The following is a 25,675-nucleotide window of genomic DNA, read 5'->3' on the forward strand; positions in this document are numbered from 1 at the left end:
GCAGAGTCAAGTAACCAAAGTCCCCTCCCCAGACTTCACAAAGAGCATGTTGTTTTGGAGCGGAAGGTGCAAGTGCTCAATACTGTGATAAAAGGCGAGATCTGGGCAGGATATCAAAAGCAAGCTAAAAGCGGGTGGCTTAAAGACGAGGCAGCTGTGAACAAGTTGGAAGTCCTTTGACAGCTAGTTTTAGAACTCTACTTTGACATTACGTCGTTCGCTGGAAGCATCATGATGATAGAGGTCAGATCACGAGAAAATAACCTTTTCAAACGTTGGCTTGGATTAAAGCCGGTCGTATTAACACAAATTGCTTATTTCACAAGCCCAGGCTTTATTTGTAAGTGGCTTGGAAAAGCACCCAATAGGTGCCTGTGACGTCCCATGATCTGACAGATAACGGCCTGGGAGCTCCATTCAACGGCCCACCTACTGTCTCAGAACCATACATAGCCCTGCAGCACTGGCTGCGGTTGATCTGGTTCCACTACCGACTAACTCTCTAGAGCCTGATGCGGAATGAAGCTGTGTCTAGTTAATATCTGCACACGTTCCTTTGCTCCGAGACCCCCTTCAAATTCCCGACGCAAACAAGGACCTGTATGCACTGTTGCGGCCCCTGTTGACATCGTATCCAATGTTATCATATCCCAGCATGACATTGGCCGCTGGCGTTTAGTCGCTGTTGATACCGCTGTTATTACGTCCCTTTTGCTGTTCGCACGCTTGAAAAGGAGAAAAAGGTTCCTTACTGATGATCTTGAACCTTGAATTGATTGATGAAACTATCCATGTTATTGTTGCGATGTGACGAAATAGTATATACTGATTACAGATTTGTGTCGGCTTCGTAGGTTATGTTATCTCAAGTCTGGGCCGTTAACTTCTTTTCTGTATATACCCATGATATGTTTCAAGATTCCTTCAATTTATAGCAAGAGAAACCTTGGAGGAGATGGTGCCATAAGAGAAAGACCAGGACCTTGAAAGTTTGAAGCACTTCGGAGACCACAATGTTTCCGGTAATTAACCTCGACAACGTGCCCTTCTCACAGTAAGCTCTGAGAAGAAGGAGACAACACTATTGACCATATGCTCAATATAACGACCGTAACGTACAACTCGATATATTAATTACTAGTCGTGTAAATCAAGAATGATGGCTGGAAGTACTGCTAAGTAGCTTTGGGCAACTGGTACGAAGAATCACGATGCAGGTCCATTTCTTCGCGTGAGACACATAACCCCCGCATAACATTCCTGGACAAAGGTTTGAGTTTGAAGGAGCACGTAAATCAGATCAAGGCGGCATGAACAACGTGGAAACAGGTTCACCGGCTACCGCAAGCTCAGGACGGCGAGCAAACACACATACGTAATGCGACACGCGCAGCAACCCTTAGGAGCTCGACCAAAAACGGCGTAGACGAGGTCGTGGCTCTCTTATATGGAGCTATGGTGTTTGGTTATACCATACTTGATACCACGATCGATGAAAACGGGTATGAATTTGAGCGTTGCTTCCACTGTCACATTCCATTACCACGCGCCAGATGCTTCCAAGATGAAAACGACGATTAGTAGGTGATCCAATAGTAAAAGACAAATTGGGTCTTCAAGAACATTGGAGAAAAGAGAGAACGAGCCCCAGTTTCACTTACAAACAATTGTGTAAACATCTCGGATCGAACGGAGCGATTCGAGGCTGAAGCCTAATTATGTAACAGCCCACCCCCCCTTCCATTTCGTGTTGTTAAGAATTGCTTACGAGTCCACATCAAATTTAAACAGTACGACTTTTAAGATGGACCAATGCCAGTTAAGGCAAGGGACGAGAAAAAGGACCGAAAACTCCATCCCATCATGTTGATGTCATCAGTGGGCGTGGGCGTCTATCAGAAACTTGAACAAACTGCCGTTCAATAGTTTGACCGTTGAGGGACCTCTACATAAGCAGCATTCAACTGTCGGTAGAACCAAGCCCCGACCCTTGCACCCTTGCACTTGCTCTGGTTCAGACTTGCTACAAAACAGCAAGGGGTTCATTCAAAATGTGGATTCCAGGTGTAGCATAAGCACCGACCAATCAAAACGCGCATCCGTCACTTTTTCATGGATCACATCCGCATTTATTTCGAAGGCCACAGTGCAAACGACCACAAAGTAGCCTACAATATGACTCAAGCCTATCCACATTCACAGGCTACAAGAGTACCTTGAGGATTTCCGAGATAAGCCGAGGTAAGCGTTAACTCCAAGGAACGCCGGAAAGGTAGATTTAAGGTTGATCACAGGCTTTGCAGAAGCTTATATTGCCCCGTGTAGGATGTAGGGCCCATATAATCTTTGTTTATCGCGTAAACAAACCACTATAGTACCGATGTAGAAGACCAATAGCAAAACCTTATTGTTAGTCATGGGGAAATTATGGATAAAATACCCGGCGTCGGCCACAGGTTCCGGTGCCCCGTTATCAGGTTTACTGTCGATAAGGAAGTCTGAGAATTATTGGGCCGATCCATGATTGAGTTTGGGAATAAGCAAGCGCTTGTCTTGGGGATATACGATTAATCGGCACTCATCGCTATCAGCCCAGAAACCATGTGATAGGCCACTGTCGTAACGTTGACTTGGTTGCGAGTTTTGCGTCCCAGGCGTGAACAGAACTGCCTACGAAAGACAGGTGGGGGTCGTTTGAAAAATGCCAATGCGGCAAGGTGAAAACGTGACAACTCGGACTAATTCTGAGGATCGATCGATCGTTCGTCCCCTCTGGCAAATTCAATACGTTTCACACCAAATCAGAATACTACTTCTGCCATCAAGACGGCCAACCTGGAAACTCACAACGACCTCGATATCTTTGTCCAAGGATTCTATAAACCTCCGTTCCAGGTAAGAGTCTCAATGACTACATTATGCCTTCCGCTGCAAAGCCCCCTTATATGGGCCGGGATGACAATCTTGTGTTCTCGTTCCTTTTCCAAATCTGAATGCTGCAGCCATGAGGGGCCAGTAAGCTAATGTTGGGAGGCAGATGTCTCACAATCTTTCCATTGGAGAAGGTAAGCACATGCCTCACGGTGGGACATGGAGCAGACGCTCACATGGCCTCTACAACAGCCACTATCGAAGAAAATATGTGGGATACAGACAATTCTTGGAATTCCGAGCATTTCCTTAATAATACTATGATGCAATCAGAACCTTCTGGTTTACCACAAGCCAATCTGCCAACGACCTACCAAACAAGCACTGAAACGGCCTCGAGCCATTTCGCATACGCTCCCGGTATGGAGCCACGGAGCCAGGAGTCGAGCGGACCAGTGTTTCCTGCTAGAGATAACAACAAGTCATTAGGCTTGATGGTTCTTAGCAGAAGTAATTCAAGTCAAGATCCCGAAATCCAGCTCCGATCAGCATCACGCAAATCAAAAAATCGAAAGGTCGGTCGCCCAGCTTCTTCAAACAGCCAAGCACATGCCAGGAAGTGCCATAATCTAGTAGAGAAGCAATATCGCACCCGGCTTAAGGCTCAATTCGAGAATCTTCTCACAGTACTGCCTACGGCACAAGACCCCGATTACGTTGGCAAGGATGCTACAGGAAATCCTGGCCGTTACCTGAGCAGGGGGCAGGTCTTAGATGCTGCGAGGGAGCGTATTCTCAAGCTAGAAAATGAGGCTGAGTTATCAACCCTAAGATGTAACCGTTTGTTGAAGGATATTGCACGAATGGAGCGGACTTTGCTTGAGGAGAAGAACAGAGCTGCGTTGTCTTTTTGGTCAGCTTATTAGGTGAAAGAAAGATTGTAGCACTTGGCTTTTACATAACCTTGGGAGCTCTTTATTTACAATCTTACTATCAGCCTATGACCCTTTGGCAGCCTGACCTTACTTCCACGCATCCGTGGAACAGACACCAACAGAGCCACAAGGAATAGCAGAGTAGTTTGCAGGGGTTTGCTCAGCAGCAAGCCGACGAAGTACGGGTTGATGTTTCACGATTCTAAGACTTGTATCCGTCTGTAAGATCTGATAAGTTTCGTTAAATACGAATAAGCCATTAGGCCGTGTTGATCTATTCAGGTCTCCTCGTGCTGGCGATGGCTGCTCGATAAATGGCCAAGAAAACTTGTGGATTCGCGATTTTAGACATGGGGAGTCTGAGAAAGAAATGACCAACTTTGTCTCATAAGGTCAAAAGTAATCGAGAAAGAAAAGGGACCACGGGTGACTGATGACCGGTATCCGCGAAAGGAACTCTCTCCCACGCACCTTTTTATCTCAGTATGGCCGAGCCTGCTGCGCCGGGATCATTATCGAGCCATCAACTAAGACCCAATCACTTCTCACCTCAAACTAGTCCCTATACACTTGCAAGCTTCAACACCAGAAAAAGCTCGAACGATCTCGTCCGGGGCAAAGGATTGGGCTATAACTGCTATCGGAGCAATTACAGTGGTGCTTATAGCTGCAAAGGGTGATTTCCAACCTCGGTGAGGAACTATGTACGCCGACACCAATCCTGGAGGTCGACGAGTTGCCGGCACCTTGGATCTCTGAGACGCCAAACAGCCCGATTGAAACCGATTGAGGAAACTTCACAATCAGACATCATAAAGTCCCGAATCTCCAAATACCAGGGAAGCTCACTGACATCGATTTTGAATGCTATAGATTGGTTTGCGAAAGGAACCCAGGGAAATATACATCAGATTGCTTTATTGAGGTCAGAGGTGCAGATCCTTCAAAAGGAGAATGCGACACTCAATCGACGCTAAGGTGTCAAAGGCAAACATGTAAGAAAGGTAAGAGGTCTAACTTCAGGCCAGTGACAATATATACAAGGCCAGAATGCTACCGATGTGCAGCTAGAAGGAGAAAGTCACGGAAATGGGGTCTGCAAACAGAAGGCAGAAACAGAACAACGGCGATGGGGTGTCTGTGGTAAGATAAGACACAACGTGCGAAGGTGCCAGATAGAATTAAAGGTATCTAGGTAAGACAAAAACGATTGATTGCATTGCCTTGGATGCATTGTGGTTACTATTACCAGTTAGGAAGGACCTGGCTTATGATGAAGTGGTCGACTCGCGTATCCGGCCAACTCGCTTATTATACACGTTGTATTACTATGATAATAAGATTATTATAATATAGATACCGGCTTATTTATCTCATCTGCTATAGCCCCTTAATACTAGATGCTTTAGGCCGCTGAAGAAGGTATATGACTGGCAAATAAAGTAACTCTTTAGGTTCTCTATAACCTATCTATTGAAGGCTGAGTTCTTCCTGGCCTCTATGCCGCCTTCGAAGTCGCTATAATAAAGAGTAATATCCTAAGGGGTCTTTAGAGGAGCTTCACTTGCCCCTCTTAACCCGGAAAGTGTGATATTTAAGCCTGATATGCAGCTCTGAACTCTAACGCCGGCTAAGGAGGCCAGTCAGGCTCAACTTGGCACTTCGAAGACACCAAAGACAGCCCTCAAGGCTAAGTATCAGTCTGACTACCTTGAAAGACAAATCAGAAGACATCAAGTAGCTCCCCAGAGTCAATTAAAGAAGCACTTAAGTCTCTATTTGGAAGTTTGTTATGTTTTTAGAGTCGTTTCCATTTAGAAGATTGAGGCCTTTGTTGAATTTGCTTATAATATACGTTGCCTAATGAAGAGAAAAATAGTTTTAATGAACCCAAGGACTGCACTCTGGCGTCCTCTGGCACTCATGACGAGGTGACGGCTCGTATATTTACTTCTTCCCTGTAGCCTCGAGTCCTTCACCAATAGTTCTTATTTGAGTAATGCCTAGAGATGTGTCGACAGCCGTGTCGGGATCCCCAGATGGAGAGGGTGCGATTTAGAGTTAAGCTGACTCTTTCCTATTAGAGAAAAGAAACGAGGGACTAAAATATAGCAGCCATCAAGCTGGGCACTGCTTCTAGGAAGGCTCAAAAAAGAGCACCTGGCTCTTTACCAGCTCATTCAAGACCATTTCACAGCTCAAAAGGTCGATGCATTCCCCGCGAGTCCGTGTGCCTAGGTCTTGGTCAGATCCCGGACCTCCATGACACAGTGACTAAAGGCACTGTTCCACCGTCTTGGCTTGTCATGGCATTCCAAAATAAGCATTGGGTCTTTATCCCTGGCTCACCGTGGCGTATTATTATTATCTCTCTTAAGATGACATCTCCAATGGGCATGTTTAGTTGACAGAGCTCAAGAAACAAGTTACCTGTCAAGATGAAACGCAGAACGACACGGTTGTCACAGAGAGTGATCTCAAGGAGTCGAACACGCTGAATATGATCCCTGCCTTAATGACCTCGAGGGTCGTGAATTTCGCGGCAAGGGTGATTTTACGTCATAAGGTATCCCCTGGGAATTTGGGTCTAAACATAATGACCTCATGGCAGATAGGGTTAAGATAGGGTTAGAGTTAAGGTTAGAAATGATAGATATTATTGAAACCTAGAATGATGTTCAGGCGACCTCAACCCAACGGACGCTCGTGAAGTTAAGTGAGCAAGATCCTGCTCACAGTATACGTTACTCTTTAAAGTAGACAGTATATACCGAGTGATACTCGATAGAGGCCATGGGCCTACGATAACAGGATTTTACGGAGCAAAACACTAGTCTATGACGCAGCCTTCCTAATAAATCGTGACTTGACTGATAACTTGAGGGTATACAGAAGCCAGGATAGGGACTAGTTGCAATAGCCTCGATTTGATTACTTGCGACATAACTACTTTGCTTCCCGAGTAAAGTTCATATACGTGGCGGCTATAAGTATACCGCATGCTATTATTGTGCCGAAATGCCAAGTTCAGGCGGCCTTGCGAAATGCACCTTTCCATGCTTTTAATATATTTTAGCACGTCTACACTCTAACAGTAGATATTCTAAGCGTTATTATATGTCTCATTCTTCAGCACTTTCTAAGTATTAACACCGGGTACGTACATAAACAACTCATTGATGTAGTCCTCGCTTAGTTGAATATAGAACTGACATCACCCATTTGGAGACATATTAAGCTTCCTTAGCAGAACTGTGAAACGAGTGTGCCCCGACCTAATAGGCAATTTTGATCCAATGTTGGTCTAGGAAGTTTAACTGGCGTAGTAGGGCTACCAGTAGGTCTGTTCCTGAATATTTAAGACTTTCTTTCATGGTGAAGCTATAGAGACGTCTCTCTCGCTCCTTCACTTGCCTAAAGATTTAGCCCTAATTCGGTGTTTATGTTACCCTTTTAGTGTATCTCACGCGTGTCAGATAACGTTGCACCTTGCCTGGGATGAACGGCGGATCAAGATGCCAAGGCTCCTTCTGCCAACAATCTGTCACGTTACCCACCTGATATCATCTAACATCGCCCTGGCTCTTTTGACCAAAGTAAAGTACCAAGTCTCTAGCAGATCTAACGCTCAGGTTAACTTTACAACTATGAACTTGAACCGAAAGCGTCAGCGCTTCACAGTGGCACAATGGAATGTGTTTGATTCCGAATTGCATGCAGGCTGAAATGAAGATATCGGCATTTTACTTTCATCGCACCCATCAACGAATGAAATGGGCCGACGTATGCCTAAATCTGATTTACTAGCTGAATGAGTGATTTGTACACTGGTAGTACCCTGGTGAGAGATAGTTCATCTCGAAACACGTCCTAGTCTTTGCATCAGTATGCCTTCCAAGCCTTGAGTCGCGTCTCTAGCATGATCGTTTGGCTTCCTTCAGATCTGTGTTCCTTTACTAGCTCCAGGCTAATCCCGTCAAAGATACGCCTATACTCACTCAGAGATCTCTCCCTGCCATACATGACCAAGAGCATTATATCAAATAGATATACCATCTGCTGGTCTCCTACGGTTACTCGGTCGGGGACCAGCATCTCATTGATGATGAGCCGCGACTCGGGGCCCATGGCTGACACAGTGTTCTTCAGGACTTCCACGACCTTGGTATCGGGATAATCCATGAGAAGGTGATGGAATAAATAAATGTGGGCATCTAAGGTAAGATTGTTAGCATCTCGGACACAGAAAGTGCAGGCATCGAAATTACGTACTCTTGACGGGCTGTAGGGTAAAGATACTGCATGGCATTGGTTCAATGCTGGGAATCTCATCCAACGTCAGGGAGTCAAGCACAATGGGTAGGTCTTGTAGAATGAGCTTCCCGCCGAAGGAACCTTTGCAGTGTTCCTGTATTGCTAGGAGGGCCTGACCTCTGCCACCACCTACATCAACAACAAATGGGCTCCCAGGCTGCTTCTTAACCTTATCTTCAAGATCTTCGAAAGGAAACATTCCTATAACTGGGATATGATTGCCTAATTTCTGTATCCCGATATCCCATAGTGTGCGCTTTTGAGGGTCTAAATCGTAAACCTCGTAGTATGTTTTCCCCTCACAGCCAACCGAAAAGGCAAAAGGGGTCTTCTTGAGGTCGAATATTTCCTCTGGCTTGTGAGACTTTACGTAGTCTGGGAGGGCGGCCAAAGCCCTTGAAAACTCGACGAACATGCAGGTCATACTTCCAAACTCGGTAGGCAGAAACGAACGTGATAGAGCATTGGGTGACACATGCTTGGCTATGGCCTAGACTGAGTAAGTTTCTCAGGGAGACTGATATTGTCGTGACTGAAACCGGCTCGCCAAACTTTGGTACTTGGGACACCAAGTTCCCTTCGAGTATCACTGCGTTATCGCAACTCTTCTGGGGCAGTATTGGTTGGTCAGTTGGTGCCTCTCAAGGCGCAGCACTGGCCGCAAAGGATGCGGGGCAAACCAGAAGGACGATTTTGCTCATAGGCGATGGCTCTTTGCAGATGACAGTTTCTGAACTCACGACTATAATCCGCCACAAGCTCAAGGTTATCATGTTCGTGGTTTATTCTTCATTTCAAGAACTTGACTAACTGTATAAGCTTCTGTATTTGTAATGACGGTTACACTACAGAGAGATTGATTCATGGAATGGACGCTGAGTATAACGATATTGTCCGATGGAAATATAAGGATCTTGTGAGGGTCCTCGATGATGACGACCAGACAACCAGAAATTTTCAAGTCCATAGTAAGGGAGAGCTTAACGACCTCTTGAGAGACGAACAGTCTAACGATAGTTCGGGTGTGCAGTTTGTGGAGTTGTGTATGGACAAGAAAGATGCGCCTCGGGCGCTGTTGCTGGCTGCCAAAAAAATAGGAACAAAAGAAAGACCAAAAGATCTCGATTAGTTCTCTAAATTAACGAAGTTAGAACCTAAAAGAAAATGAACATAGGTACCATAATTGAACGATTTGTATCCTCTTTTTGGAGGATTGGTACCCGGTCTACCTAAATTGCGAAATATCCCCAGTAACACATAAGTGCCTAACATAAAAAAATCCAAGTCATGTACTGCAACACTTAGTTCGCCGTGGACACGGCATCCGTCTTAGCGTCATTTTTCGTCATCCCTTTCCTTACCACCTGGTACTCATGCGTCTGCTTATACTTCCATTTATTTCATGTCACTCGGCCTTGGGGTCGTGGCCATCTGCGAGATATCTGGGTGGCTAGTAAAGCTTCTCTGATGTAAGACAGCATGCAGAAATAGGCTCGGGAGGGGTAATGTTGAAATATGATACAACGAAAGGCTGAAGATCATCCCGGTTTTTGCCAGTCCTGCCGGTAGACATCGAAGAGAGACGTAGAGATATATCACGCAACGCTTCACATTTTAAGCCACATGTGAGTGGTATTCCAAAAGTCCTTTCTAATGATCCGATGAGCATCCTGCATGGTAATGGATACATCCCTATCCGAAACTTGTCGGGGTCGGTAAAAAGAGCCGATCATTGCCACAGTATAGAGGAGTTTGGGGCTGGGGAGGCTATGTGAAGGTCGGTTGTTGTAGGCATTACTTCAAAGGTGCCTGCAGTGCAATCTTTGACGGTGTTGCTATACATAGATAAGCGGAGAGTTTGCTGGTACTTTAGTTTTGGTGGGATGGGTCCAACGTCCATAGCCTAGGGTTTCCGGAAGGTCCCATGCCGCTATGCCGCCCTGCATGACATGGGGTTATGGGCCCCTCCTTGATCATCTCATTCATAGAAAAATGTCTGATATACAGATATTTCACGTCTCCTTTTGGCTATTTCCACTGTGTGAAAGGCAGTTGTAGTTCCCAGAACGTAGCCACTGGTACTAGATCAAGAGGGACGGCAGTTTTGACCAGAACGAAAAGGATGGTTACATTGGCGCCGTTCAAAATCATCAAGTATACCTACAACTAGGTTCTAGTTCTCCTTATCTACTAAATACCTGTAGCCTAGCTCTAACACAGCCGGGAGCCAGAGATTTATAATTAAGAACTTTCGCCCCAACGCTCTCAAACGGCGCAGAAACACCTCCAAGGCCATCAAAGTGTTCAGATTCTCACCATACTATGCGCTTCCCCAGTCCTTTATATAGGAATTGTAACTAACATCTACAGTCCAATAGGTTATCATGTCAGACGATACATTAACACGCAGTCTCCTCGTTACTGGTTCAAGTGGCTATATCGGCAATCATATTGTCTGCCAGGCTTTTCACAATGGATGGCAAGTTCGCGCCACTACCAGATCTGAAGCCGGTATTGCGAAACTCCAGACAACTTTTCCATATGCCTTTGAGCAGCTCAAGTTTGCAATAGTCCCGGACTTTACAAAACACGAGGCATACCATAGCATTCTCGCTGGCGTGACTGACATTGTCCATGCTGCATCACTCTTCAACCTTCAGCCGCAGGACAATGCTAAAGGTGTTCCTGAACCCGCCATACAAGGCTCTCTAGCTATTCTAGAAGCTGCAATCCGCTATGGGCCTCAAGTTCGCCAAGTAATTAACATCTCCTCTTTCGCTGCAATTGTCGACACGTCCAAGGGATTACGCCCTGGACACACATATTCAGAAAAAGACTGGAATCCTATGACTTACGATCAGGCGGTGGCAACGTCCAATGGTCCTGCTACATATTGTGCCTCAAAAAGCCTTGCGGAGAGAGCCATGTGGGACTGGATGGATGACAATAAGCTGAATGTGCCATTCACACTTTCAGTGATCAACCCCCGTGTGTTTTTGGCCCTTATTATGCTGACCCTGACCTGGGCACCTTATGCGATTCCGTGGCGGCACTTTGGTGTCTCTTCGGTGCCAAAACGGTACCACCTACTGACTTCGCGGGTTTTGTGGATGTTAGGGATGTTACAAAAGCGGTAATGTTGGCGCTTAACAATCCTGCGGCCGCAGGGCGACGTTTCCTGCTTGGAGCCAGTTTTGACTTGCAGACTGCTGCAGATATCATTCGTAAAAGGTTTATGGCGGCCCAAGAAAGGGTACCAGCAGGACGGCCCGGGTATGGGAAGTTAGAATCGGTCTATAATATTGACGGAAGGCAGGCACAGCAGGTTCTGGGATTAGCATACACAACGCTCGACACCACCCTGTACTCTACGGTTTGTCAGTTGCTGAAGGCCGAGGAGGCAGAGAAGGGATCATATTAGCCCTCCAAGACACCTATCAGAACTGTTTATCGGATACTACAGTATTAGCTCTTAAATACAAGTTGATTGCGCCCAGGCTTAGCATGGAACTGGATCGTCCAGGGGATGATCTCGATGAATTACCTCGCTCTAACACTTCCTGTTTAGAGTAGTAGATAAGGCGTAATAGTAACAAACTCAAACTTTCTAACCTCAAGCAAAACCATGACATAACATCTAACCAGAGGTCCAGGCGGACACGGGGAAACATAGATTAGAAGCAGGAGGAGCGCATGTAGTGAAGTGTAATTATCACTTAGACAACCATTCCCACAATCACTGTTGAGGCCTCCGTAATCATCACAGACGTGCTATTGGCATCCTCCCCTCACCCCTACCTTGGTACATCTCGTAGAAAGCCGGATCCACCCTAGACCAAACTCTGCCGACGCTGGAGTTAGCCGGTAGTAAGGAGCCAAAATATTTCGCCAGGTCACCTACAGCGTATTTGTTGATGACATGCTAGTCTAACTTCCTACCATCTGGTCAGGGTACCATTAGTAGGGGCACTTGGAACAGAATGCGCGACCTGGAGTTTAAACCGTATGCCACTGTTGATTTGTAAACGAACATGTGAGTTGACGCTCCCATCCACCATTAGAACCGGGCCGATAGGGAGGCTATGACTGCGCCGAGCTTGCTGCGACACCCGGCGTGCGGCATAGCTGGTTGATTTCCGTGACTCTACATATGCTGTCTCGGGTTGTTTCCGCTTGGAAATACGAGATAATGAGCAGATCATCTTCTCGTCATCTCATATGAATCACAAATGTCCGTTGCAACCACCAGGCACACTGACGTCATCTTATGCACGACATAATGTACCTCCTAGAATCCTCCTGCCCATCTTGATCAGGCTGAATTAGTTCGCTGTTCCTCAACCTAATCTACAGAAGGAGAAGTTATCACTCACACCATAAGACTTGCAACCCAACCTTGTGCATGAGATATCCTTGTATTACATGTGATGATATGATTGCTGCTCCCTACTTGTTCACAATATATCAAATAGGGCGGCAAGTTTCCTGTAATTCTACTATTTCCACGCAAATCATCTCGTTCTCATCGCCGTCAAACAACCACGCGCTAAATCAAAATCAAAGAAAATGGCTACTAACATAGTCAATCAGCCCTTGATTGAGATTTCCATTGCTACATCTCCTAATAACCTCGAGGCCGTCCCCGGCCTTCTGGCGGATCTTAAGGCAGGCGTTAGTGCGCTCTCTACCGGCAGCCGCGAGGCCCGCCACGATCTGCTCATCAAAGCTCGCACTTTGGTCCAGTCTTTGGAGACCCCCCGAGAGACTATGTTGAAGCATTGCTGGGCGCAGGTAAATTTCTTATCACTATGCGGGACGACAGGAATTAATTGTCATGCGAAGACTGGTGCCATGTCTGGTCTTATCTTCGGAGTTGACACCGGGCTGTGGAAGTTGATGGCCGAGAATGGTGAAAAGCCTCAGAAGGTCAGCGATCTGGCTACGAGCCTCGAGGTCGAGCCACTGCTTTTACGTAAGTGTAGATTCAATATCCCTCGGGCAACATTGATATAGATTTAGGCCGCATTATGCGCCACCTTGGTGCCATGGGTTACATCACAGAGACAGGATTCGACGAGTATATGCCTACTAATTATAGTAGAGCGATGAGCATTCCCATTATTAGCGATGGATATATTGCAATGTAAGTGTATTCCTTACAAAGCCTTCACTCGGCTACAAATACTCGAGTTAACATGTGGTGTCTGAAGGATATCTGGCACCAGCGCTGGGCCAATCAAGTTTCACGAATTTGCGCGTAAACACAGGTTCAGAAACCCCACTGATGCAAAAGATACAGGCTTAATGTATGCCTATAACGCGGATAAGGACTTTTTTGAGTGGCAGCGGTCTCTCGGTTATGACCAGTATTTTAACCATCACATGGGAGGATATCGTCAGGGGCGTCCACCGTGGATGGCACCTGGGTTCTACCCGGTACAAGAGAGACTCATTGCTGGCGCCGATACCCATTCGGATGCGCCATTTCTTGTGGATATAGCGGGCAATCTTGGCCATGACCTTATGGAATTTCACCGCTATCACCCTGATGCGCCGGGTCGATTAATCCTGCAGGACTTGGCCGTTGTCATTAGTAAGATTGAGGATTTAAGTCCAGCCATTATTCCCATGGCCTATGATTTCTACACAGAACAACCCGTCAAAAGTATAATCTCAAGGCACCCTACTCCAGCAGAAACACTTAATTACTAACACCTGGTCAGATGCCCGCGCATACTATATGCATACTACTCTGCATGACTGGCCTGATGAACTTTGTGTGAGAATCCTCTCCCGAGTCACTGAAGCTATGAAGCCGGGTTACAGTAGACTTTTAATCAACGAGAATGTTATGCCTCCATTTGGCGCTCACTGGGAGACAACTGCAATGGATATGCAGATGCTTAGTCTCCTCAGTACGATGGAGCGCACTAGGGCCGACTGGTACCACCTATTAGAAGATTTAGCCGGATTGAAGATAGTGCAAATTTGGAGCGGCGGCAGTGGTGTTGAGAGCCTGATTGAGTGTGAGCTACCCTATCACAATCATGACTAAGTGCAAGGAGGATCAGGTGTTGTCGTTTCTAGCTATTCTCAGTAACACATTCACTTTCAAGCTTGGATTTATATACCTTGACTGACCAGAGTGATAACCCTTTGCTATTCTTTCAGGCTCAAGCTGAGATAGTTTTATACTGCATTCATCGCCCAAGTCGGAAAGAGCAAGTCCGCTGGTGTGTTCACCAATAGTGCAATGTATAGGCGTCAACTAACTGGCCATGAGTAAAAGTCTCGCTGGTGGTTGTCTCTGATAAAACCAAAGAATAATCTTGGTAGGTGGGCGATTACAGAGGACAATGGACTCACCATATGCCGTTTACCTGTTCATACTGGCCTCCTCTAGCATAATATTGCCTCTGTGGGACCCTTAAATTGCCAAGCGCTGTGAGAATTACCTGGCATAAGTAATGAGGGATTAATAGTAAGTATGATTTATTCCATCACCACGTTATCTCTTCAGACAATTTGCTATTGTTAGTAGGCCGAATGTAAGCGACAACGGTATCCAGAATGAAGCTTATTTCCGGAGACTTAAAGGCATGAAAAGCTCGATATCATACATGTTCCCTAACTAAACGAGAAGAGTGATTGCCTGGACTGCGGGCCATACTCATCTCTTGGTTATTAATGGACTGGACCAAAGCCTTTGCTTGGCAATGAGAAAGATCACCAAGCGGAGTGGAACGATATCGCCAACGTGCCCGACTGAGGTCGGCGTTTCTCGGAGTGATATTTGACGGTCCGACTAAAATTGTATCTGTCCTGGACCTCACATTAAGCCCTTACAAACGGCTGATCAAAGTTTATTCACGTCTATCACAAGCTCATGGGGGCTGTAACGTAGTTGTATCTATCCGATTTATCACAACAAACTCTCTCGACATTCGTGTCCCGTGCGTAGGCGCGAACTCATTCCACATCTTTACAGAAAGCCGGCGATAAGTTTTAGATAGGTAGAGAAGAATATACGAGTCAATCAGTCGCCTTTAGGCACGATTGAGACAAGAAAAGGTAAGACGAATAAATGCACCATGTTACCAAATAGTTCAAGGGTAAAAATGGGGAGGTTTACAAGGCCACTTATTATTCTAAGTGAGGTTTCTGCGGATAAACCGGTAAAAATATCTAGATTAATAAGAGGGCATGAGTTATTCCTCCACTTTTTACTCTTTTCCTTGTACTCTTTCCTCGCCACGTTTCCCTTTCTACTATTTTCTCTTTACACACTTCTCACTGCTCTTTCCTCTCTACTACTTTGTACCTTTGCTCCTTCCTATTTCGCTGCATTCTTTGCGTTTATTAAGGATTCTACTTCCTTCCCTGTCTTAGTTCTTAAGTGCTGTCCTATCCAGTTGATCTAACTTATCGCTAAGAAATACATCCATCGGAGCAAGTGGTACCATAACACGTACCGTCGAGATTAGGGCTGCAATGAATATTCTAACTCGATGACCACTGGGGTGGCGATAAGAGCGTAATGAATTTGGCAGCTGATAGCGAGGCAGATTGTCACATGTCAGTTAGCATACGACAGGTCAAAAATACATTCTATATAACCTGATTATGGATAGCACGGATGGTAAATCTTTGGTACCTAGTCGAAGCTTAGTAGTCAGGCTCGAATAGGAAGCAGGCACTCACTAACCTAAGTACTGAGCTCTGTGAGTGAAAACTGTCGTTACAGTGATGTGGGAGCATGACGATCATCTTACTTCCGCCAACTCTGGTTAACCCACCTGTTTTCACTCTTGTTGAGGGCTTGCCCATTATGACTCAACCTGTATGACTCAACCTCACATCATCACCGCGGCAGCGGCAGCATACCTAAGGGTGTCTTATCTTGATTTCGAATATGACAATCAACTCGGATCTACATTAGGTAGCTGTCATGGGGGGTAGATCTATCTGAACACTTGCTGCTACATGTGAAAGCCAAGTAATTAGTAAATTTGTTCATTCCCGGAACGGTACTGAAAATCAGGTTGTCTAGCAGAGTGCAACCTGCGCACTGACTCCACTTTTGTCACAGAGTTTCCATCGAACTGAAAGCAGCAGGACAGTGACGACCTGGTCAATTCCGTAGCTGTAGTTTTTTGTGGTTCTGTTCAGAAAGGGACCCGGCCATGGCGTGATATTTCCCTCTTTTGAGCCACACCGCAGAAATTCTTAAACGAATGGGCTCTGCAGATAGCTAAAAGAAATGGCTCGGGTAGTGATCCGGAGGCAAATATTAACATGATTTACACGATAACAAACCTAACGCGTCTTCAGGATAGGCTCTGTAGAAACTTTGGTGGCTGTCAAGGAGACTTCCCGAGCACCTTTGGTACATAGTATCTCACACCACGGAGTAACTTTATACATTCTGTGTGCATGCTAGCAGCTGCTTGTCACCATGAGGTTGCACATCTTAGACTTTTCATTACCCACATTCATTGAAGTGGGTCCATGGCCATTTGTGTCGGTTGGCTTATACGATTTATCTGAAAGTCTGGTTGTATCGACGATTTTGAAATACTAAAGCTGCGTCCTATAAAGTTCACATCTTCTGCTTTGTTCAGATCTTTGCCAGTCCTCAGAACACCGCTTTCTTCACCATCATATATTCTAAGAACAAAAAGATTCCCTCAAGAATGACTAACCAGCCGCTATCGATGCCATTCCACCATGTGGATGGTGCAAGTCAGAAAAAGATTCCAGACATGGCACAGAACAAAACCGTCCACACTGACCAGGCCCTAAACACCTGGATCAAAATTCAACAACTTAGAGATGGCGGGAAGGTCCTTTTAGACGGATCAGAACTTGATATCGCCAGCGTTATTGCCGTTGCTAGGTAAAAACCCTTACTCATCAAATAAGAGAACCAACATTTACACGTTTATCAGATACAATTGCCACGCGTACATCAACATGAGAGAAAGCCTTGTGCAAGGCATGGATGGAAGTGTAAAGCTTCTTGACGAATACCTGTGTAAAGGATATTCTGTCTATGGTATGGTACCCTGCATGATTACTGTCTATGACACGACTCTGAGACTAATATGCTGACAGGCGTGAACACCGGCTTCGGAGGCAGTGCCGACTCACGTACAGAGGATTTTAGCAGTCTACAGACTGCTTTATTACAGCATCAACAAGCAGGAATTTTGACTGAGGTAGATCAGATGCTTACGGCTCCAAACCAGGATATCGGTTTTCACAGCATGCCCGTGACCTGGGTGAGGGCTACAATGCTCGTTCGATGCAATCATGCGTTACGAGGCCATTCCGGCGTTCGCTTGAATTTGATTGAGGCAATTCTTCAGCTTCTCCGGACGGGGATAACCCCAGTGGTGCCCCTTCGAGGTTCTATCTCAGCCTCTGGCGATTTAATGCCACTTTCCTATATTGCTGGGGTACTGGAAGGCAATTCAGATATCCTCGTTTGCATTACCATTGGCGAGAATATACAGGTTGTTACCGCTCAGGAAGCACTTCCTAAGGCTAGCCTTGAGCCCTTCATTCTAGGCCCAAAAGAAGGCCTTGCCTTGATCAACGGCACGGCAGCGTCTACTGCAGTCGGTTGCCTCGCAGCACACGACTCAAACCAACTGGTCCTCCTTGCTCAGATGCTGGTCGCAATGTCATGCGAAGCTCTGATCGGGAATGCAGAAAGCTATCACCCTTTCATTGCCGCAGTGCAACCGCACCCTGGACAGGTTGAGTGTGCAAGTAATATTCTACGTTTCCTCCATGGCTCATCTTTGGCACAAATGCTAGAACAAGATAACAAGTACAAGACTGGCCTTGTTCAAGATCGATACTCTCTTCGAGGAACTCCACAGTGGTTAGGTCCTCAACTAGAAGAGTTATCCACTATTTTATCACAGCTGACTACGGAGCTCAACTCAACATCGGATAACCCAATTATAAATACCGAAGCTGGGGCGGTCTACTCTGGTGCAAACTTCATTGCAGCATCTATATCCTCCGCTATGGAGAAAAATCGACTGTCGTTACAAATGATAGGTAAACTGCTCTTTAGCCTATCCTCCGAGTTAATCAACCCAACTCTTAACAAGGGCTTACCTCCTAACCTAGTGGTCGATGACCCTAGCCTATCCTTTACAATGAAGGGCATAGATATCAGCATGGCTGCCTATATGTCCGAGCTAGCCTACGTCACTAACCCAGTAACTTCCCATATACAATCAGCAGAAATGCATAATCAGTCTATCAACTCACTCGCATTAATCTCTGCCCGATATACAATGCAAGCTACTGAGCTTGTCGCTCTTATGTGTGCCGCTCACTTATATGTGGTTTGCCAAGCTTTGGACTTGCGAGTGCTCCACATTACCTACCTTCATAAATTGAAGGAAGGGCTGCGATTAATCATTCAAGATCTATTCCAGAAAGTTCCGACAGAGCACCAGGACGCCTTCGAACACGACCTTTATAAGACTATTTCGGATTCTTGGAACGCTTCCACACGATTGGATCTCAATGAAAGGTGTCTTTCCCTTGCAGATGTTTCTTTACCTGTCCTTATCAACCATTCTCGCAAGTTCAGATCAGTTCTTGCAACAGATGCTTTGGATAGTTTCCGGGAGAGTATTCGAAAATTAGCACAATCAACTTTCATCGCCACGCGGGAGCAATTCGTCCTTAAACAAAATACTTCTTTGTTTCTAGGAAGCGCGTCAAAGAGGTTATATTCCTTTATCAGGAATGAACTTGGAGTGCCTTTGCACCAAGGTCTCTCTGATCATCCGGGCCAAAGGCCAGGCCCTAGCATCAGTGGACGGTCAAGGAAGACAATTGGCTCGTGGGTATCGATCATTTACAAAGCCATCCGCGACGGAAGAATGTGGGGGCCCATGGTCGACATTCTGCAGGCAAAAGCTAGTGCTCAACCGTAGTGCTGCTTAAAAGGACTTCAAATGGCATATAAAGTCTGCTTTCTATCTGATACATGGTGTACAAAGAAATGGTGAGAGAATGTTAGTACCCTGTTAATTTCAATTATACAAATTCATTGTAAGCAATACGAGGAATGAATCAGGTACAACTGCCGTGACGATTCTGTTCTGGTTCAGGAAGGGTGTAAGGTAGGGGAAACTGTAGGATAAAGAATTGGCAATTGATAAGGACGTATCAAGAATTGATAGGGGCGCATCGTCCTTAGCGGCGCTCCAGCTCTACAGCCTCTGATTCATTAATCACTTTTATTAGCGCAGGCAGGATTCTGCCGACGCTACCGAAATACCCGATCTTAGGTCTCTTTAGTCTAAATGAGCAGATGATCTGACATCAGTCTCTCAACCATCAATCATTAGGTCTCTCGCCATGCTCCATTTGGAGTCGCTTCCTAGCTCAGGGAGCGCTTCAAGACGTCACACCCCAAGCCCCAGTCCCAGTTGCGAATCGCGTTCTCAAAAACGACAGCGGCAGAGCTATAGTTATTAAAAGAGCTAGCTTTATTACCTTTATGGTAAAGTATTCGTCTGTCTTGAAAAGTTGGGTCAATCGGATGTTATAAAAGCTGGAGCGTCCCTGAGGATGATGCGCCCCTATCAATTGCCAAAGATTTATAAGCGCCATCTCGTTCATTACAAGATGTTCCCTTTCCTAAGCCGCATTATATAGTCAACATGCTAGCTATCCTATCTAAATCACCTTGGATCTTTTATATTTTCTTATCTAACAGCTTAGTTTTCCCTCGTCGGTGCAATTTGTATTACTTCTTCCAATCTGTCGCTGAGAGATATGATAATGTAAAGGCATATTAAAAACTGTAAGTAACTGAATTCGCTTTGACACGTAGTTCAGCCGAATGATTGTAATTAGCGTAATATCTACTCAGTTAGAAATTCGCAATAATGGCATCAGAAGATGTTTGGTTCAGTAATGAAGACAAGGGACCGGGTTAGTTCTGCGAGGGGTTTATTGCTGCTAAGCGCTTAGGAGATACCTAGCTTAACTATTCAAAGGCATTATTATGCATGCTTAACAATTGCGTCTTTAGTCTGGATGATACTGTGTAGTGGGATGTGATGCAGAGGCTGGCTCTCATACTGTTCAAATGACGGCATAATGCAAGCACAGGAAACACAAACGCCACAAATGATATCATATGGCCGCTGTCCTATAATGGCGATGTTAGCCTGTATCTTAGATAACCCCACTGTGATGATAGGAAGTGTTTGTTAGTGGGTATATCTGTAGTAGATCACAGTTACGCGTTGTATGTTTCCACTAATTGGATTACCAAGTCGCCCACAATTCTGGATGGGATTAAGCTTGATTGCCTTTAAGAGGCTCATAGTTGTGTTAAGTTTGTTCTGCTCTGTTTTTTTCTTATTCTCCAGTGTACATGTCGATCACCAGCTCTTTGCTATATAGACCTGGGCTGCGTCTGGAATACACATTGTCAATCCTCTCCTTCCGAAGAACCAAAGCCGAACTTTTCCCAACGCCTGAGTACTGTTTCTTGAAGCTGGGGCGGGAAAGAGTTCTCAAAATCTGCTGCCTCCCAATTCTTACCTGTTGTATACTCAACAGGTAATAAGCAGTCAGAGACTACTTTACCACCTCGACCACTGCTTCCATTGCCGTGAGACATGAATGGGATTAACGGGAAACCTGCAACATCTTCAAAGAAGTACTCATCCATCCCTGGGCGACAACGTGTACAAAATGCCCAAATAACGTCTTTAAAATTATAGACATCGATATCATCCCCAACTAGAATGAGTCGATGTATGGTGTAGCCAACCTTGTCATTAAAAACTAGAGTCCCAATCCTTCGGCAGAACTCTCCGGGACTTATCTTTAGGGTTTGAAGCTTCCCAACATCAACTTGAAGAGCAACCTATGTGACTTGTGATTCAAATGGGGAAAACGCTTCTTTGATAGGTAATCCCTGAGACTTAAGAAGATAACCGATCTCTGCGGCAGCCAGTGGGCCAATCATAGTGTGCTATTCTATTCAGCTTCTTGCCATCAACTTGAGAAGTGTGGAACTCACGGTCTCATCCGTTAGCCTACCACAATTGGACACCGGCAGGATAGCATGTTGTCGATGCGTGATTAGCTCAACCTTAAACATAGGCGAACTATGCCCTTCACCAGGGAAGACATATCTGTGGAAGTATTAGAGAATTACTCGACCCAATCTCCTTGCCAATGGGAACATACCCGTGCATCTCACCGAAGGGGCCTTCGGGCGCTGTCTCAGTGATAGAGCACGACCCCTCGAAAACAATTTCTGAGTTTGCAGGGACATGTAGTTCATTGGTTTCGCACTTGACGACCTTTAGAGGCAAACCAACTAATGAACCGACATACTCAGCCTCTGAACACCCTCCGGGCAGAGGCATACTTGCTGCCATGATAGCTGCAGGAGGAACGCCAAATGCCAGCGCCCAAGGCATATCTTTTCCCTCCTTCTTCCACATTTGGTGGATTTGCCATAAGTGCTGCGGTTCAATTATGAGACCACATAAATGATTTTGATCATGTACCATGGCTCGGGCAATAGACCAGTTGGTCCACTTTCCATCAGGGGACTGTACCACGTGCATACCATATGTTTGAATGTATTTTCCACCATCAGCTTCGTGAAGCAGTGGAGCAGGGAGTTTGGTGAGATCAAATTGCCCGAGTCTGAGGTAACACTCCTTGCAAGGACCCGTTTCGGCAACCTGGGGAGGGATAGGAGCTGCTGCCTTAGCAGATATCATCTTGCCAAGTATATCCCTCATGGAAGACGTTGGTGGTAGGCCAAGGTGCCTAGCTAGTCGTCCAAACCTCTGCTTAGGATCGGCACGCAAGGAATTAGGTGCACCAAGAATTCGCCAGAAACCATTTTTGTCCTGTCCCTTCAGTTTATTGAATAGTGGTGCCCTCTCATCACTTTCAACAACCTTTCGGATGATTGCACCAACTTCTAGATTAGGATCACATTCTTCATTGATCTCCACGATATCGCCATCAGCTTTTAGAGCTTCAACGTATGAGCGGAAGTCTAGGTGAGGGAGGTTTTGTGCTGGCATTGTGGAATATTAAGATTGAGGGTAAATGGCATGGGGGTATTGAGCAGGAATGCGTATCGTTGATTCATCTTGGTGTGGACAAGTTTGGTGGTTTATATATGCCCGGTAGTTGTTGATAGGGTTGTTAGCTACCCTGATGTTGCCTAAGGAACACGGAAGACTCCGAGCAAGTGTAAGACACATCAAACGATGTCAACCTCGGAAATTCACCGAGAGTCACAATGCCAATGACCCAGGACTTTTTACCTCCACGACTTGAGGTCCAGCATTTCCACGTACACCCTCCAGTATATCTTCGTAGTCGGGGTGATCATTACCCTATACGAATAGATTTTTCGGGTGGTTAAACCTACGGCGGGATGTGTTAATAACAAAATCGGTCTCCATAGCTTGCTGTTACTTTCAATAAGTTCGTTCTTGTTGACACTCTCAGAGGTGCCTGGGGTTATTTACGAAGAGTAGGTCACGTTCAACGTTACAAAATTGTTTTCCGCTGCTAGACAATTTAGAATAGGGACAAGAAGACTAGACTAAGTATAAATAGAACTGACCCATACTCATTCAGGATGAATCTTTGGATACCCCATTGCTTGTTAACACTCTCACACCACTAAAATCCTTCTCCGTGTATGATAAATCATTACTGGGCGATTTCATTCGGCATTCCTTCCCAACTTGTTACAGAATGTATCGAACTTCTACTCCTAGACGAAGAATCATCATCGCCATCACGGGGGCTACTGGCGCCCAGATTGGGATTCAAGTCCTCCAAACCCTTAGAAAGCTTCATGTTGAGACGCACCTGATAATCAGCAAGTGGGCTGCCGAAACCATCAGGTATGAGACAGATTACTCACCTGCTGCTGTGCGCGCCCTTGCAGATCACGTATATAACTCACATGATCTTTCTGCTCCAATTGCGAGCGGTTCCTATCAAACCGATGGCATGATCATAGTGCCTTGCTCAGTCAAGACTTTAGCAGCAATCAACTCAGGCATTTGTGACGACCTTATTACAAGGGCGGCAGATGTCTGTCTCAAAGAGCGCAGACGGCTTATTCTATCAGTCCGAGAAACACCACTGAGTGACATACACCTCAGAAACATGCTGGATGTCAGTAGGGCTGGGGCAATTATTGCACCACCAATGGTGGGGCTTTACTCGAGGCCAGGTTCTATCGAAGATATATTAAACCACATTGTTGGAAGAATGATTGATCTCTTGGGGCTGGACTCTGGGAACTTTGAAAGATGGGAAGGGATGCAGAAGACTCTCCCATGACGATTTTAGCTAACGAAGTTGAAACATCTTACTCTCATATTTGCGGGTAATCTGGAGCAACCTACTACTGAAAATACTAATGAAGCCCGATTGATCTTGACAAGAGCAGGATCTATTGTAGAGTCTCGTTCTTGCTGTTAACTTTTGTCAACACCTGTTGTCTATGGCCTGATTTTACTTATGAAGATATGGCCAGGATGACACAAAGTCGTCGTTAAAGACGGTGATTCTATATTCTCTGGACTCATTTTGGTGATATTTCAGAGCCAGAAGGCATGCAATCAGGATCATTCCCACGGCAGTGGTATCATATTGGGCCACGGTCGAGTCGTACTAAAGATTAGGTTGTTACGGTCATGATTCACATGGACTAGGCGGTAAAACAAGGTAAAGGCGTGGGATCCCGTAAATGCAAGTGTACCCACTTGACCCGACCTGTTTGGGAAATTCCTAGAGAGACGCATTGGGGCCTGACCCTTTCCCCTTCGTATCGACTCAACTGAGACCCACAAAACCTATCATATCATCGGGTCGACGGACATGATATGATTGTATTGTGGTGGATGAATGTAGTATTACATGCGGGGTTACAGTATTGAGCACTTGCACCTTCAAGTGGAGATAACCTGGCAGTGCGAGTCGTAAGTACTATCGCTGAATCCTGTCAAGTAAGTATGCTAGTTTGCGGGGCTACTAGTCATATATGAAAGCGTACATAGTGTGCATATATACTTATGGCGATAGGTGGGGCTTTTTCTTTTAATCAACAAGGGTTATTGCAGGAGAGGAAGGTGCAAGTGCTCAAGACTGTATTACAAGGCAATGAGCTCGATTGCAAGGGCAATGGAATGGGTCTGTGCGTCAGTTGTCAGCTGTCAGTTATTACATGACCTGACACTAAAAGTAAAGCCTGCGTAGCTGAACGGCCGGAATAGGCAGCCAGCCACGCATCAACTTGTAGCATGAGATTCTTTTAGTCCAGATCGGTCTGTTCCGGTATAGATCATCAAGCGGCCGGTGAAGGGGCCACACTAGCTCCCTTGCACAAGGACGCCTTGGCCTCTTTCGGGAAATGAGTCGATGAATGTTGACTGCACATCACTGTCTGAATTTTGGGGAGTGACGAACAGACTCTGTTCACAATGCTGAGGGTAGGAAGCCTCGCCGTGTCGTCTTTGGGATCGCTGAGTAGTGCGTCAATGGCACAGGCCGATTTTCAGTTGCGCAAGAGGCTGCCTTGAGCCAGCCTCTACAAAGAATGACAGGGAACGAGTGACAGCAATAATGGGCCAGAGAGTGGGGTCGGGAAACAAGAGCAGCGTGTCCGCGTTTATTACGTTTTTATGACGATCACAAGCTAGCGAAACATTGATCATACTAGGGTGCGTCCCGCTCCCTCAGGCCGTGTGGGACTCAGCCGAGAAAATCTCCGACTCAGTGTTGCACCTCCTCACATCACGTTCCGGTGCCTGAAGAAAGTTGTTAGCGCAGAGCCCTTGCATCAAAACTTATCCACAGCGGGAAAGCCCGCATCGTCTACGACAACGCCGTTTAGCTTTCTGGGCTTAGCCTGTTGCTCTATCCTGACTTATTAATAAATATACTCGGCCGCGGTATCAATTCTAGCGCAAGTTAAGAAAGATCAAGCTAATTCTGACTTTGGCCAGAACGGCTATATTGAGTTCGCTGAGCTTTTCAACCAGGCTGGCGAGCTCCACGAACGGACTGGTAGAACAAAAGCAAAAAAGAGAACGCAAGAACCCGCTAGTGCAGGCACTCTACAGCTGAACTTTCTGATACATGAAATTTGGCAGTGATCTTCATTCGCTTCGTTCCATGTCCTAAGGCAAGGGATGGCCTTGTGCCTGGATCTCATAGGCTGGACATGCGGTTGTTGATTCATGGAGCATTTGTTGTCAAGGGCAGAATAACCGAGTTCAATGTTGCTAAATCATAATAGATAATGCAAGCACTACCAACACAGCATGCGACATGCAACCCTTGAACTCATATCATCGCACCGTGGAGCGTCTTCTCCCACTTGCCTCATCAGAAGAACCAACACTGTCTCTCCCAAAGACCATAGCCTCAAGTATCACATTGCTCTGGACTTTCTTTATCGTACCCATGGCCCTTGGTCCCCTTCAACGTGCAGCATCGGCTAGCATCGAGGA

The 25,675-nt window shown here is 45.9% G+C and overlaps 8 protein-coding genes across 9 annotated transcripts; 6 read left to right on the top strand and 2 right to left on the bottom strand.

Annotated features, from left to right (window-relative positions):
* Nucleotides 1–2,600: 2,600 nt before the first annotated feature.
* On the top strand, nucleotides 2,601–3,800 carry FOIG_15689 (uncharacterized protein). Of its 2 annotated transcripts, XM_031217075.1 has the most exons (3): nucleotides 2,601–2,895; nucleotides 3,038–3,065; nucleotides 3,124–3,800. In XM_031217075.1, exons 2-3 carry the CDS (start codon nucleotides 3,038–3,040, stop codon nucleotides 3,795–3,797), a joined length of 702 nt encoding a protein of 233 aa, XP_031053204.1. In that variant the 5' UTR covers nucleotides 2,601–2,895; the 3' UTR covers nucleotides 3,798–3,800. The 2 variants fall into 2 exon arrangements, with proteins under 2 accessions (XP_031053204.1, XP_031053205.1); XM_031217076.1 differs by lacking the exon at nucleotides 2,601–2,895 and having other exon boundaries at nucleotides 2,924–3,065.
* A 3,888-nt stretch (nucleotides 3,801–7,688) lies between these two features.
* FOIG_15690 (uncharacterized protein) lies at nucleotides 7,689–8,544 on the bottom strand (the record flags this gene model as incomplete). Its single annotated transcript, XM_031217077.1, has 2 exons — nucleotides 7,689–8,020; nucleotides 8,079–8,544. 2 exons carry the CDS (start codon nucleotides 8,542–8,544, stop codon nucleotides 7,689–7,691), a joined length of 798 nt encoding a protein of 265 aa, XP_031053206.1.
* Nucleotides 8,545–10,504: 1,960 nt separating this feature from the next.
* FOIG_15691 (uncharacterized protein) lies at nucleotides 10,505–11,257 on the top strand (the record flags this gene model as incomplete). The annotated part of the gene is made up of 1 exon (XM_031217078.1): nucleotides 10,505–11,257. One exon carries the CDS (start codon nucleotides 10,505–10,507, stop codon nucleotides 11,255–11,257), a length of 753 nt encoding a protein of 250 aa, XP_031053207.1.
* A 1,267-nt stretch (nucleotides 11,258–12,524) lies between these two features.
* FOIG_15692 (catechol O-methyltransferase) lies at nucleotides 12,525–14,262 on the top strand. The gene is made up of 5 exons (XM_031217079.1): nucleotides 12,525–12,911; nucleotides 12,963–13,092; nucleotides 13,140–13,263; nucleotides 13,331–13,785; nucleotides 13,844–14,262. Exons 1-5 carry the CDS (start codon nucleotides 12,687–12,689, stop codon nucleotides 14,173–14,175), a joined length of 1,266 nt encoding a protein of 421 aa, XP_031053208.1. The 5' UTR covers nucleotides 12,525–12,686; the 3' UTR covers nucleotides 14,176–14,262.
* Nucleotides 14,263–16,813: 2,551 nt separating this feature from the next.
* On the top strand, nucleotides 16,814–17,020 carry FOIG_15693 (uncharacterized protein; the record flags this gene model as incomplete). Its single annotated transcript, XM_031217080.1, has 1 exon — nucleotides 16,814–17,020. One exon carries the CDS (start codon nucleotides 16,814–16,816, stop codon nucleotides 17,018–17,020), a length of 207 nt encoding a protein of 68 aa, XP_031053209.1.
* Nucleotides 17,021–17,093: 73 nt separating this feature from the next.
* FOIG_15694 (phenylalanine ammonia-lyase) lies at nucleotides 17,094–19,201 on the top strand (the record flags this gene model as incomplete). The annotated part of the gene is made up of 2 exons (XM_031217081.1): nucleotides 17,094–17,175; nucleotides 17,235–19,201. The coding sequence occupies 2 exons, from the start codon at nucleotides 17,094–17,096 to the stop codon at nucleotides 19,082–19,084; spliced, it is 1,932 nt and encodes a 643-aa protein (XP_031053210.1). The 3' UTR covers nucleotides 19,085–19,201.
* Nucleotides 19,202–20,440: 1,239 nt separating this feature from the next.
* Nucleotides 20,441–22,304, bottom strand: FOIG_15695 (uncharacterized protein). Its single transcript, XM_031217082.1, has 3 exons — nucleotides 21,363–22,304; nucleotides 21,193–21,307; nucleotides 20,441–21,144 (listed from the first exon to the last, which is right to left on the bottom strand). Exons 1-3 carry the CDS (start codon nucleotides 22,217–22,219, stop codon nucleotides 21,037–21,039), a joined length of 1,080 nt encoding a protein of 359 aa, XP_031053211.1. The 5' UTR covers nucleotides 22,220–22,304; the 3' UTR covers nucleotides 20,441–21,036.
* Nucleotides 22,305–22,800: 496 nt separating this feature from the next.
* FOIG_15696 (3-octaprenyl-4-hydroxybenzoate carboxy-lyase UbiX) lies at nucleotides 22,801–23,658 on the top strand. The gene has a single exon (XM_031217083.1). It carries the CDS (start codon nucleotides 22,905–22,907, stop codon nucleotides 23,499–23,501), a length of 597 nt encoding a protein of 198 aa, XP_031053212.1. The 5' UTR covers nucleotides 22,801–22,904; the 3' UTR covers nucleotides 23,502–23,658.
* The last annotated feature ends 2,017 nt before the right edge of the window (nucleotides 23,659–25,675 follow it).

The sequence above is a fragment of the Fusarium odoratissimum genome, assembly GCF_000260195.1.
Source record: "Fusarium odoratissimum NRRL 54006 unplaced genomic scaffold supercont1.57, whole genome shotgun sequence".
Taxonomy (NCBI): Eukaryota; Fungi; Ascomycota; class Sordariomycetes; order Hypocreales; family Nectriaceae; genus Fusarium; species Fusarium odoratissimum.